This window comes from Camponotus vicinus, unplaced genomic scaffold, assembly GCF_025532165.1.
Source record: "Camponotus vicinus isolate PSW18456_S1 unplaced genomic scaffold, iyCamVici1.0 SCAF_11, whole genome shotgun sequence".
Lineage (NCBI taxonomy): Eukaryota > Metazoa > Arthropoda > Insecta > Hymenoptera > Formicidae > Camponotus > Camponotus vicinus.
The window spans coordinates 14,401,529-14,416,194 of record NW_028141947.1 but is presented as its reverse complement, the minus strand read 5'-3'; the positions used below and the strand labels follow the sequence as shown (position 1 = coordinate 14,416,194).

General features: G+C 30.4%; 2 protein-coding genes and 2 long non-coding RNA genes across 8 annotated transcripts; 3 read left to right on the top strand and 1 right to left on the bottom strand.

The window, feature by feature from the left end:
* On the top strand, positions 1-4,352 carry LOC145961373 (uncharacterized). Its single transcript, XR_014435629.1, has 3 exons — positions 1-782; positions 1,236-2,453; positions 3,262-4,352. It is a non-coding gene; the product is annotated as an uncharacterized LOC145961373 (long non-coding RNA).
* On the bottom strand, positions 433-5,561 carry LOC145961372 (uncharacterized). Its single transcript, XR_014435628.1, has 3 exons — positions 4,980-5,561; positions 2,069-2,220; positions 433-1,118 (listed from the first exon to the last, which is right to left on the bottom strand). It is a non-coding gene; the product is annotated as an uncharacterized LOC145961372 (long non-coding RNA).
* Positions 5,087-6,057, top strand: LOC145961370 (alpha-ketoglutarate dehydrogenase component 4). Of its 2 annotated transcripts, none has more exons than XM_083081497.1 (4): positions 5,087-5,245; positions 5,367-5,424; positions 5,540-5,712; positions 5,915-6,057. In XM_083081497.1, exons 1-4 carry the CDS (start codon positions 5,222-5,224, stop codon positions 5,930-5,932), a joined length of 273 nt encoding a protein of 90 aa, XP_082937623.1. In that variant the 5' UTR covers positions 5,087-5,221; the 3' UTR covers positions 5,933-6,057. The 2 variants fall into 2 exon arrangements, with proteins under 2 accessions (XP_082937623.1, XP_082937622.1); XM_083081496.1 differs by having other exon boundaries at positions 5,537-5,712.
* A 518-nt stretch (positions 6,058-6,575) lies between these two features.
* Ric-3 (RIC3 acetylcholine receptor chaperone) lies at positions 6,576-13,095 on the top strand. 4 transcript variants are annotated; one of them, XM_083081484.1, is made up of 8 exons: positions 6,576-6,898; positions 7,140-7,493; positions 8,164-8,426; positions 8,522-8,708; positions 9,512-9,564; positions 10,252-10,412; positions 10,532-10,718; positions 11,842-13,095. In XM_083081484.1, the coding sequence occupies exons 1-8, from the start codon at positions 6,754-6,756 to the stop codon at positions 12,418-12,420; spliced, it is 1,929 nt and encodes a 642-aa protein (XP_082937610.1). In that variant the 5' UTR covers positions 6,576-6,753; the 3' UTR covers positions 12,421-13,095. The 4 variants fall into 4 exon arrangements, with proteins under 4 accessions (XP_082937610.1, XP_082937609.1, XP_082937613.1 ...); XM_083081483.1 differs by lacking the exon at positions 9,512-9,564 and adding an exon at positions 9,027-9,166; XM_083081486.1 differs by lacking the exon at positions 9,512-9,564 and adding an exon at positions 9,027-9,166 and having other exon boundaries at positions 6,758-6,898; positions 7,127-7,493.
* Positions 13,096-14,666: the final 1,571 nt, after the last annotated feature.

The window sequence follows — 14,666 nt, the reverse complement described above, 5'->3', positions numbered from 1 at the left end:
AGCGATTCACGAAATCGCAATCGGAGGAAAATATCCTATTATATATATATTCAAAAAGGTCTTGGCGCGGACATTTTCTTTGGTTATCTAGCTGTATGAGTTTTATTCTACATCATAAAGCTAGGTTACCGGAGTTAAGCTCCTCGCCATATCAACTCCAGCAATCTTCCCCTTATGCGTTTCTACGCTTCAGCGAAAATAAAGCACCGAGACGCCGAAACTGTTACACCTGAGGTGTCCTGGGCATCATCGCGGCATCAACTTATCGAGTAACAAAGGCAAAGTGATAGAAAAAAATTTAAGATTATAGATTATAATTTTAGATATTAACATTAGATATTAATATTAGATATTTGAATTTTGACATATTTCTGTGCAATATTATGATTCATTGTATGCAATTCTGACATATATTTAACGATTTACATGTTATTCACATTTTACTAGATACATGATACCAGATGGATACTAGATAAACTTGAATGTCAAGATCATCCTAGTTGTACGAAGACACATGTGTCCTACTGATTGTCGCTCGAATGGAATGAATAAAAATAGCGAACCCCGTAAAATCCGTTCCTCTCTTCCACGTTTTCAAACAGAAAGGACCTATGGTATTGTGTCGAATAATTTTCAGCTGTTAGGTCCTCACAATGGACCGAGTGTTCGGTATGGAAGAACCATGCAAACACAGATCCATAAAGGAGTATAAGCGACGCAGTCGCCGAACCCGCAACCGCAGCAGGCAAATGCGAGAGTATCGTCTAACATAAGTCGTAGCTGTATGTATGGCTCTCTGTATTCTCCTCGTGCGTGAAACTACGAGTTGGGCATTAGTAATTGTCGTTAGTGTCGATGACTCGTGACCAGTTTGTCGAGAGGAGAGGACTTTTCAAAGTCGCGCAACATCGATGTTCTCTCGCACATTTTTATTTCGCATCTACATCACGCGCGGCTCTATCACGGCTGAAAAGAATGTCCGCTATTTCGATAATCACACACTTTGGAGAAAGTTACATTGTTATATCGCACCGGAACCAGCATAAATGCGGGACGCGTCCCACAATTCGACGAAGCTTACACAATAAATGATCGGCTATTTTTTCTTTCTTCTTAATCTGCAAATTAAATTAATCTCTCGAATCACGAGTTTTATTTTCGAAATAAATTTCGTCAATTTGAAAGTTGCATTTTCCCTCGTTATATCATTGTTAATATAGTTCTCATTGTTGCAGATATACACGTGCGATCTTTGGACAGATTTCTCTTGCGAAGATCCTATTGACAATTTATTTTGACTGCTTTTGGCAAAAATTTGTGCACGTCGTGAGTTCAAAGTTAACGTATCGAAGGCACGCCTCGCGAGAACGGAACCAGTTGTTTCATTAAACACACGCTGTGCCTATGAAACGTTACATTTTAAGTGTGTGCCGACACGGTGCGTGACGACGATGGTTCCCACAATAAAGAAGCCGGGATATGTTTACCAATTATACATATGTATATGCGACCACAGGAACGAACACGTCCGGCGTGATATCGCAAGAAAAATTCTTTAGCTTTGTTTAAATTGCATGTAAAAGTTAGAACAATGCCAAAAATATGATGCTTTATGAAATACGCAACATCAAAAAGAATAGAAGAAGGATGGCAATCATATTATTCTTTTACTTAATTCTTTCTAAAATTTGTTTGTGTTTTCTTTAAAAAATTTAAAATAACTTAAAGCATTAAATGATGAATTTACATTTAAATAAATTTTTTTACGTAAATTTGAAAAATAAAATTGAACAAATGGTGTTATCTCTCTTCGCAATGATAATCCTAACGTGAACCGTAGCTTGGTTGGACTCAATCGGTTCAAGGGTTTTAAATATTGATTCTGTATATAACTTTTTTCTATTTATTTATTATGTATATACATGTATAGCGTAAAATTTTTATCATCCTAATCATTGATACTCTTAAAATTATAAGATCAGAAAAAACCACAAAGATTTTAGATTATTTCATCATTTAATGATTGATATTAATTTTTATATCATGACGAAAAAATGATTAAAACTACCTGAATTGTAATCTTTACATGCGCTTCAAAACGTCCATTCTTCTTTTTTCATTTTCCACTATCCATAAAGCTGATAAGAGATTGATTTATCCGCGACAAGGAGCAAAATTGTATTTCCAGATCCACGACATTGCTCTGGATCAAAAGTACCACTGTTAACAAAAAAAAATTATTGAAGAATCATTGCATGATTTCTGAATACGAGATGTCTATGTAAATATGCCGGCACCATTAAATCGGAAAAATATTTATTCACAGATTTAATTACTATCAGAAATGCGAGCTGAAAGAGCAAAACAAAGTTTTAAATATATTCTGAAATTGTATATATATGATGTTTCTAAAAAGAATATTCCTGTCTTAATTGCAGGCAATTAACCGCAAAGTATGATCAATTCCAAATATAGTTAGCTGTAAAGATAAGAAATGTTTTTTAAATGTGCGATAACATTTATCTTTATTTTACTGTCATTATTAATAATTCTTTTTCTATCTGCAAGATTATAAGAGTTATTCATTACGACGTGTCATTATAATTCTATGTAAATATGATGCTCTTGTGAATCATTTTATATTGCGGAACAACATATGATTACGTTAAACTGCTCTATGTCATTATTTGAATGTTTTTCCTTCATATTTCTCTATGTTTCATTTTATATCTTCAATATCATCAATTTATCGCATTAATTTAATCCTTGTTATAAATGAAAATTTTGAGATGGATGAAAACTTTATAGACTTGAAATATTTCTAGAATATTAAATCTTGGTATTGTTATATAAAACGATATAAACTCTACATATATTTTATCCATAATAATGTTAGATAAAAACATAAATTACTATAAAAAGCAAGAGCTTCAGCAATCTGTTATATTTATTGAATTAAAAATTTTATTAGAAGATATAACTTATATAAGTATTTATAAAATAATTTAAAGAAAATGTAGATATTATTTGTCTTTATTTTCGGTAAGTCAATCTATCTGTAACAAAAATTGTAAAGCAACTGAAACAATCATGTGCTGATTACTTTGTTCTTTATTTTTATGTCTTGCTCAACATTTTACATGAATGATCAATCAATATTTTAATGCTCATGTTATAAAACTTCTTTACTAATAAATTAATATTTATTGTACATATATTCATAATCTGATATTTTGCTCTAACTAATCAATGTCTTTCTAGATGTTGGAGTAAGTACAAATCGAAACCGTTGGAAACGTTAAAATCTTCGCCTTCCAGACAAAGATTTCCCAGCTTATGTTTTTGAACAATACTTTGAGCAATACTTTTGAACAAAGAAATCTTTCTCCGAGAATTGCTCTTAAATTCTAATAATATTTTGGACAAAATTCACTATAAATTTTTAATGAGTGTTCCAAGCTCGACAACGACAAAGAATTGTATATCAAAATTATATTAAATAAGAACAATTGTATGCTATCATTGATCACTGGTATTGATATGATCAAGACTGATTTAATTAAATATTGAAATAATCATAAAATTATTATTAATACTGAAGATCCACCCATCGCTTTCTCTCGTGAAATGCTGCAACATGACAAACTTTTAAATATCATTTGTAAGAATCTTATAAAAAAAATATTGTAAATTCTTTGAAATTTACGCAAAATAAAGACATTTACAAAAAGAGCAATTTAGTGATAACATTAAATTGGGAACAATATTAATCGCAGTAAATTAATATAGCTTTTAAGTTATTATTTGTATTTGACGATGAGATGTATTCATTAAAAGATTACATCAGTAGAATGAAGGACAAGCAAAAACATATTTACTTTGTCACTGACAAGAGTGAAAAGCATATAGCGAATAAATCATTGAATATATGAAGAAGCGCGACTTTGAAGTGATTTACATAATTGACATGATGAACGAATGCATGGTGCAAATGAAGCAATTTGGTGAAAAGCAGTTTGCATGTCTGTTACCAAAGAGAGCTTGAAACTTTTTGAAGATGAGGCTGAAAAGAAAAAGCTTTAGGAGAATAAAATTAAGTTTATATAGCATGGTCAAATTAATATTTGATAAAGATAGCCTCTTGTCAGAGAAGCAGGATTATACACAAAATAATATATCGATAAATGTCTAATACCAGAGAGATGCAATAAGTAGTACAAATAAGAAGATGGAAAGAACAAATTAAATTTTGCATTATGATAGAATTTTTTGATATTTATATATAAAAAAACTGTACAAACATATGATCTCCTTTGGTGTGGTCATCTGTTTAATAAATAATTTTTATAATACAATAATACACAAATTTATCATTTGCAAAAACCTCTACTTTCTAGCAAATATATTATCATCTTACTCTTATTAAAATTAGTATCTTTATTAATTATTACTAATTGCTACTAATTGCATTAATTTCGTAAAAATTAACTAAAATTAAATGAAATATAGTTAACAATAATCATCTCTACATATTTTGTATATTAAATATGTATGTGGATATGTCATAAATATAATTTAATATTATCCTTTTCGTTTTGAAAATCAATATCTTATTCCGTAATTCAAAAATATGCAATACAAGACATTTATTTAATTATATGAAATTACATGTCCAATATAAAAAAATATTAATCAATCCTATTGTATAAAGAATAAATTAATCAAGGAAAAGCAATTAAACATCAGTAATATGAGTAAACAATGCAATAAAATTTATTTTAACGTATATTAAGTTGTAATATTGAATCTTTCTCTTTATTATGTTCAATTAAATAGAGTCAGCAATGGTCAAAATGTAAATTTTCTGTTATGTAACAAGACACAAAAATGGAGGGAAACGTGTAATTATCTTTAGAATACTTTCGAAGAATTTCGACGATTAGGAATTAAATTAAATGTAAATTGAATTCTTTCTTTACCTCAGTTATTTTTGCAGGAAAGCAAGGTTTTTAGTTAATTGTGCGCGCACAAGAGATACTCCTTTAAATTCACTCTTATCTCCCTACCATACAGGTGCTTCGTTACTAGATGCTCAAATAAAAAAAGTCCGCCAAAACGCCATCTGTACGACGACGATGCTTCGAGAGCAGCACTTCTGCTGCGGACGAAATTAGTCGTGTGGAATATCGCGCGGACTTATTCCTCAGAGAAAAAAAAAATTATGATGGCAAGCAAGGCTTGGAAGGTCAGTACTGGAACGCAGGGATCCTCGCTGTCGCCTCGCGATGATCTCGGGGCAACCGATCGTACGTTTACGCGATATGTGACTCCGCCGTCCTGAGGTACTGACACGATTCTTTCCGCAGGTGGTCCAGCCGCACGTGCCGATGATCAAGTTTCGCAAGGGCGGCGCTAATCGCGCAGGTAAACTCAGCAAAACCGGCACGCACGATGCGCGACGATGCCGATGTTGAGAGAGAGAAAAAAAAAAGAAAATGCCCCACGCCGACACTGAGATACGCGTTATCTGTCGCAGCAGTTGCGGGCACGACAGCAGCTCCATCTACCAGGCCAGGGGCGTCCCAGATGCAGCAGAGCGCGGGCGGTGCTACGGGCCCTCGGGTGATCGTTCTGCCGACGATCGAAGACATTCACCTGCCGCTGCGATATCAGAGACGGCCGATAGACCCGAAGGAAATCGAATATATTAACGTAAGTTGCGAGATGAATCGTTGACAGTTGTTGACAGGAATTTTGAGATGATAAATTTCGCGCGCTTAGAAATTATTTTTTGCTCATTTACTTAATATGAGTGTAGATATAATGTATATCTATTATATAATGTATTTTAAAAAATTTGAATTATTCTGTATTTAATATATGTATATATCTTGGGTATCTTCATGTGTTACAGCGTGGCGGGCCAGAATGAGCATGCAGCGCAAGTATTTAGGATCTTATAAATCTGTGCATATATAACTTGTATCATAAATTAATTGTTATTGTTTGGTAAGACGCAATGTGTTGTGTTCAAACAAATAAACGTGATAAAGGAGAGATGTTTCGCGCTGCGAATATTATTTTATATTTATGTATCAGCTACATATATTGGGCAAGGTCTTTTGTGACATTGCCAGGGCCTGCTATTTCTGGCACGATTCTTAGCTCATTCCTGTAACATCCGATGCGAGTTAATCCTAGATCTAAAACAATGAGAGATTTTAGAGTAAAATACTTTATTTATAGAAGTTTATAAAATTTTTCTGCTTGTGCTTTTCTCATACATTATATATAATTGAAACTAAAAAAATTTTATTTTTGCACTTGTTCTGTGATAGAAAAGTCTATTTTAAACTTGAAAAATTTAAATGAAGTCTATTTGTCATTGAGATAAAATATATAATATAATATTTTATGTAAATGCACATAAAAATTGAGATGTCATTTTCAAATTTAAAGCTGCCTCAAGTATCTTTCAGTACAATTTAATTTCCATAATATGTGCTATGCATGTGCTGTGATTCTTTTATTGTAATAATTGTATAATATCATTTTATGATGACGTCTTAATACAGCCCTGCTGTGGTATGACAAAAATAGCAGACGACAGTGCGCTGCTGCGGCGGCTTTCATCTCGTCTCGCTGTGCCTGGACGTGAGAGCGGAGGAAGATTCGCAATCCGTTCATAGTTTTATCAAAGTTTTCTCGACGCGCGAAACACATTATTTACGAACGACGAAACCTACTACGAAAATGGCCGAGATAACAGATTTCGGACCAAGGAAGACGATTTTTATACTCGCGATCGTGGCCAGCTGCTTTGCGGTGTTATGGCCGAAAATTTTCTATCCTATGCTCACAGCATCTGTCACCCCGCAGCCTACAACGGACAGTTCTGGTAAGATTCCAATGTTCACGTGTGTAAGATTATTGATGACGTTAGAGAAGTCTCGCTAAAAATATTTTCTTATCTCCCGGGTAGACCTTATATATACTTCCTTTTCCTATTTTGTCTATAAGTAACTTATTGTTAGATTTTGATGTCTCATATGTAGAAAGTTAAATAGGAGTTTTTATATCTGAATATAAAATACTTTGCAAAATATTATTTTTATACTGTATACAGTTATTATGCGTAGTGTGCTGCGAAGTAATATTTGAAAGCGATGTCACTGCAGTGGATATCATGCAAGAAATGTGTCAAAATATATTGAGGCATCATCCGGTTGATCCACGTGTCAGAGATGCATTAAAGCTTAGCAAGCTGAGCCCACAAACCGCGAGTTTGTGTAGAGAGGAGGTTCTAGCCAGATGTGGCATTGATTTATCATCTTTTCTTGCTGAGAGAGAACGATTGGGAAAAACTTACAAACAAGTATTGGAGGAAATTAGATCGTTCAATAGCTCTCTTTGCCTTAAAATGAACTTTGGTGTACCATTGTCTCAATTAGGAATACCTCATCTTATCAGATATCATATCTTGATGCCACATAGTAAGAATTGCAAAGATATGCAAATTAGTTGCCATTTAATATTAACCACTTAATTTTTATGTCATATTCTATTTTAATATATAATTAATCAACTAACTACAGCTTTATAACAATTTTTCTAAATATACGTGAATTTGTAATAATAATTTAATATATACTGTTAGTAATATTTATATTAATTGAATTTGAATTAATAGTAATCATACATGATGCGTATTGTTTATAAATTACTTATATAATAAGATAAACTTTGAAAGATATATCTGTAATGTATCACATCATCATATTTATATATGGAAAATGGCTTTGAATTCATTTTGCTTTGGCTGATTGCCAAAAGAGTAAGCGCATTGGCAAACAATGTTTGGCATACAAGACATAGCTTATAATGTTTTAAATACATCCATACCAATGACCTATTATGTATCTCTCTCATTCAGGTTTTCCATAAAAATCGTAGATTTATTTCATTAGAAATTATCAACTGGATCACATTTATAACAATTTAAAAAAAAAATTAATAAAGCACTAATTATATTGCAGCAATTAACACAAGCTTATATTAGTTTCTGGATGGGCGTTTTGATACAAAATTAATATATTTTTGTGTGAATGAATAAATGAAAATATATTTTACAGATAAAATCCATAGACTTTTTTATGTATACAGGTACTATACGACAGGAGCGTCGTACTCCTCCTCATGCAGGTGGAATGCATCCTGCGATGATGGAGCGGGGAAGAGTTATACCATCCTCCCACATTGTACCAAAGATAATTGACAAATCCGACCGTGTTATACCAAAAATGAGACCACCTCTTGGCGGCGCTGGTCATGTTGTTCCAGCTCCCAAAGGAAACGGTACAATGGGAATTATAATGCCGCTATATACAATAGGAATAGTTTTGTTTTTCCTATACACCATTGTTAAGGTAATGTATAAATCTGCAAAATAATCATAACGAAGATACGAATATGATAAAATCTTAGAATGTATTATATATTAAACTCGTTATTTTTTTTTAAGGTATTGAAGAAAAATTCGGATAACGAGATTATTTCGGAATATCCGGGGGCAGCTGCTGAAAAAGAATTTCGAAAAATGGTGTTCAGTCCAGAAGTTCTGGCTACTGCAATGACTGGAGGTACGCTACATTATCCAAGAGAGAAGTCACCATATAGGACTGCACCAACTATAGAGGAGTTGAAGGATCGTAAGTGCTTCTGTGTAAATGCTTCTACTATTACAAGCCGTGTTTCATTACATTATCATCTCAATGCAATGTTTTTCTGAGAAGCTATTTCTTTTGGAGAAATATTTTGGAGAATTAAGATATATATGTCTTCTTGAGTATCTAAACAGATTTTTCAATGGTGTTGCATGATGCAAGGTTTGCACAATTAGAACACACACGTATCTATACACGCGGATATACATTGCAAGATTCTGAATAAAAATGCGCATATATTGTAAGTACTCATACTTATACTCTGTACTACGTTTGATAATGTTGTACATGCTGGAACACAAGAAGCGGCAGGAGACATAGAGATAGATCAACTGAGACAACGATTGGTCGAGACGGAAGCAGCCATGGAAAGAATCGTTGTCCAGATGAGCAACATATCACGTTCAGTAGTGCATAACTCGGGCTCACAGCCAGAAATCAAGGTTTATCAGATTAATTTTGACGCAATTCACAGTTTCAGTTTATTAGTCGTTAGAAAGTATGCACGTCGCTGTGTTCTGATTGCGTTACAAGCTTTACCCATCCAATGTACATTAAACATATTGTACATTTATTATTAAGATTTTATCTTTAATATTTGGCTTTCTCAAATATTAGTGCTAAGTGTTGCAAAAATTGCAAATTGTTGGTTTAAATGTTTATATTCTATATATAAGATTCATATTAATGTATATGCATACATTAGTCGAGTGCGATTCAATATGAATATTTAAATTGAAATATATTTAGTAATAGAATTTACGTTATATATTTTATATTTTGAGTAGTAGATGAGGCTCCAAAGTCCAATGGTCTGGCAGGGGTCGATCGCGGTTCTAAGGTATATCCCTTGCCTCCGAAAATATCTCTAACAAGAGTAACCAAGAGTTTGTGGGACACTTTCCATTTCTAGTGCACTAGTTTCATGAATAATGAGTATCATGTATAAATTTTTTTCTTTTTTTTTTTTTTTTATATGATAGTTGTACTTATATGATTCTGTGGTAACAATATTTAAGTGTTTCAAATACAGAATTATTATTATCCCTTTATATAAGTAAGGATATTTTTCTCAATGCTAAATATTGTTGAGGAACATAAGTTAATGAAATGTTAGTCGCTCTTCTTATAGCTTCTTGAAGTACTAATTGTGTGCCTTGCATGTATATGATACTCGCTTATTTTATATCTTATTGATAGAGCATATTATAAAATTAGTATATAACATATCCATTAGCATAATGAATTACAATATTTATCATATATATATAATTATATGATTATACCATGTTTTTTATATAGATGTAGAATATTTAACATAGCTCACATTTTAAATTCTATGGTTTTTATATTGAAAAGCATTGCTTATATATAAATAGCTTTTATTAAATTAATCAGAGAAATGGCTTTGAAGTTTTTATTATATAATATGTTATTACTATATATATTTTTTATTTGAAAGATATGTGCGAGCAATAAAAAAAGTGAATAATCAAGAAAAGCAGTATACTAAGAGTTTAATTTACAGGAAGACACCATAATTCCGGAATCACATAGTAGAGAAGGAGAAGAATTAGATGCCGTAGAACAATCACCAACAGTTAAAGTTATGGGTATGGAAATGACAGCTAGTTGTGAAAGTGGACAGAAATGTAGCAGACCCACCACTCCTATTATTTCTACACCAAGGTATACTTATTCTTCCTTAATTTTTCCTTATATTTTTACTTTCTCAATGATTTTTTGAGTATATATACACACACACACACACACACACATACATATTGTCATTGTATTTTTTATTTTAGTAATATCGAAAGAGAAAAAACGCCACCAAAACCTATATATTTAGAGGGTGCACTACCGCCGCAATGTGAATTACTTGTGACCGATTCAGAAACACAAGCGGAAAAGTCAGAGGATGACGACGACGCTCCCGTTGTTCTCTCAGGCAAAATGACCCTTTCCCTCATCAGCCTCGACCAGATTCCAGCTGTAAGGAAATATTAGAATTACCAACAGAATCAAATGAATCTGCGGAGCCTTGTTTTATTTGGTGATTCTTTCATTCATTTAATTGTTTGCCTAACTTCTATAGGTTACTTAATATAGAGATCACAAATCACAGGAACTAAATGCAGTGCAAAGAATGGTTTCTTGGCAATTACATATATGGGTATGAGTAACGTGCTGATTTCATCATTCATTATTTCTATTCCTATTATTCTCTGTGATTTGTTCTAGATATTAATGACATCAGTGCCTTGTGCCTTTTATATATGTTATTTATGTTTCACTAATATTTTATTTTTAATATGATATACACACACTGGCTTCTCTTAATAGAAATTAAGTTTTATTCAAAAATAAAAAATGCCTCTGAATAGTCTAGATTGTCAAATTCTTGGAGCTAATTTTATAATTTGGCAATCTATTTCACACACAATCTATATTGTGGAATTTAATGGAGGAGTGTGTTTTGTCTATAAAAACATATAATTTACGTTTATTTAATATATTTTTTTATGTTTGTATAAGAGCAAATTATATATTATCTGATTAAATGGAGTGAATTTGTTTTTTGTTTTATTTTTATATTTTTGTTTTGATAAAAAAGTTAATGAATTCTTTTTATACATGCTAATGAAATTATGTTATGCAAATTGCCTTTCACAAGAAACAACACTGCAACATTAATTAAAACTACACATATATTAACATATTAACCATTACACATGCAACAATATTAGTGTAATATGTTTAAGATACAATATTTTATATCTTCAATATTGTTTAAAACGGTTATTACACAAAAATAAAGTACATAATTTAACTGAGTCATGTCTTTTTTATAAATGATAAAAAGTTAGACAAAAAATTAATTTGTTTAATAATGTTTACCTTTTCATGACATTTTTTTACAGATGTAATAATTGCATGTTGCTAAACATAAATGTCCTTTTTTTGTTCTTTTTCTCCATTGTAAAAAAGATTTGACTCTATTAAAAAGATTATAAAACACTGGTCTTGTATTGTACAAATAATTTTATACTGCTTTTATTTTTTATTTTATAATTTAATATAATTGCGTAAAAAAACAATTATATCTAACATGTAGGATTCAGAGGATGAAGCTCGAAATGGAAAGAAAGCAGAAACCTTGAAAACAGATACAGAAGTTGAGAATGTACTAAATAAAAAATCAAAGTTATGGCAAAGAGAAGAAAAAGAAGAAGAAAAAGAGGAAAGGGAAGATAAAAAAGAAAAGGAGGAGGAAGAGGTAAAAGAGGAGGAAGAGGTAGAAGAGGAGGAAGAGGTAGAAGAGGAGGAAGAAGTAGAAGAGGAGGAAGAGATAGAAGAAGAGGAGGAAGAGATAGAAGAAGAGGAAGAAGAAGAAGGGGAAGAAGAAGAAGAGGAAGAAATTGAGGAAAAGGAAGAAGAAAAGGAGAAGATTCTAGAACAGAAGACAGAGGGAGAGGAAAAAGAAGAAGTTGAGGAAGAAGAAGAAGAAGAGGAGGAGGAGGAGGCAGAAGAGGAAGAAGAGATATGGGGATGGGACATAGAAAAGGAGTCTGAAGATGAGTACGAGGAAAAGGGAGAAGAGGTGGAATCAATTTCCAATTCAGATGAACATGATGAACAATACTGGAAAAATATGGAAAATAGAATGAGCAAAAGAGAAACTAGTCAAGAATAAAAAGGCTAAAGACTTTTGTTTTTTCAGGCGGATCAGTGTTTACCAATCTTTAAAGATTGGTTCCTTTATTATAACAAAAAAGCTACATAACTACTGCAATAATTATAAGAAAGCTAATATATAAATATACTCACAATATAAAAAACATAAACTTGTTGATTAAGCACTGCCAAATATCTAAAATGTACATCTTATATCGCATTTTTGTTTTTTTAATCATTATATTCAACATTTTATAGAATCATAAATTTATTGACCACAGGGGCCAAAAGAAAGAGAGGCAGTGCTTTCTGTGCCATTTTACAGTGGCATAGATACTTCAATCTGTAACACATTAACTCCTGTTACTACACTATGTACTTAAAAAGTCATTTATATAATGTCTTGTAAATGCCAAAAAAAATAATAGAAAGAGTTATGAATCTCTTTCCAAATAACATATGGCATAGATATCAAACTTGGTGATTGGCAAGCACTGATACAACTCATGCAAAAGCCAAAAATTTAGTCTTTCTTTTTTTACTGTAAAGATAGGGTTCTCGTTCGTAAACTTTTTGCTTCATTTATCGTTCTTCATATATTTAATTTTATATGAAACTGTAGCATTTTGTTTCTACATTTTTAGTTTTTTTTTTTAGTATGAAATTTTATAATAAACACTTCGATTTCTGTTTATTTATTGTACTACTGAGAATGTTTTACCATTTCAATATTTCTGACCCTGATTTATAACTATAGGTTAAAAACATATTTGCTTAAAATACATTAAAAATTTATATAAATAATCTATAATAATATTTAATATATAATGATATTTTATCATATAAAACTAACAGTATTTTTTAAGAAAAGATAATCTGAAAAAGAAAAAGAAAATATCTTTGTCTTCTGTTCCTTTTAGGATAATTTTTAGAAAAATAAAATTTGATTTTTTTAAATTCTTACTTGCTTTTACATAAAAGTCAATAATAATAGCAAATTATTCAAAAAAACAGGGAATAAAAGGAGAAAGAAATAAAATAAAAAATGCAAGTATTATAAATCATGTAAAGGTATGGTTGATTAAAATATTATACAAGTAAATATAATATTGTTAGCAACATTCTTTATATAGTTATATTCATACGCAGTTATATATTACATAAAAATGTTACCGTTTTCATAATATCATATTTAAAACTTATGAACAATATTAAAAAATGTGATTAAATAAATCACTATATGTTTTATAATAATCTTCAATCTTTAATACTGCTTAAGTTAAGCAGTTGCATTTTTTGTGAAATTTAAAATTATTTTATAGAAATATTTATTCATATATATTTATTTAGATTTCTTCAGTTATAACTATTTTATTGTAATGTAGAAATATTTATGTAAGATAATTATTATAGAAATGAAGATATGTTTGTATTTATTATTAGAAAACATAGATCAATTTTAACAACAAAATAACTTACTGAAGTACTTTGATTTATATAGGGAAAATTGTACAACTATTATATATATAGTAAAGAATATAGTTTTCAAACTGATTTCTTCTATTAAAAATTAAAAATACTTAATTGTGTAATATATGAAAACAGATATTTAAATACAAAGTGGTATTATAATTATGTAGCAACTAAATATTGTTATTAAAACAATAATTTTATATATATATGTGTGTATTTGAAAAACAAATATTTCAAATTGTTATTTTTTTTTATTATTTCATTATTTTTATCAATTTCTTCGCGAATAATTTTAGGATTTCAATGACAGTGAAACATGAATGATGATTGCAAATGCTAAACCATGAAATATGAAATTAATACATAAATAAAGAATATGTGAATATGTTTCTAACATATATTTCTTAAATATTTATGTTTTATTTAATCTATATCTTATGAAAGAAAAGCATGAACCATAATTAATTATATGTATAATATATATATATTTTAATTCTTGAAAAAAATTGTAAAATATTCTTTTATGAAACTATTTTTCTCAAGTTTTTCAGAATGACAATTTTCTTTATTTATTTTGTATTTGATTTAATACTTCAGATTTTTAATCTTCAGATTTATGCATTCTCACAAATTCACAAATACTGTACATGACACATGACATACGTATGTATATACATACATACATTCAAAACCTCCATGTAACCTGTTCGGCCTGTTCCACTTTATTTTTCTTTTGACATCCAATCTGTCGAAGATATAAAAAGCAAGGAATTTTTCTCATACACGAGAAAT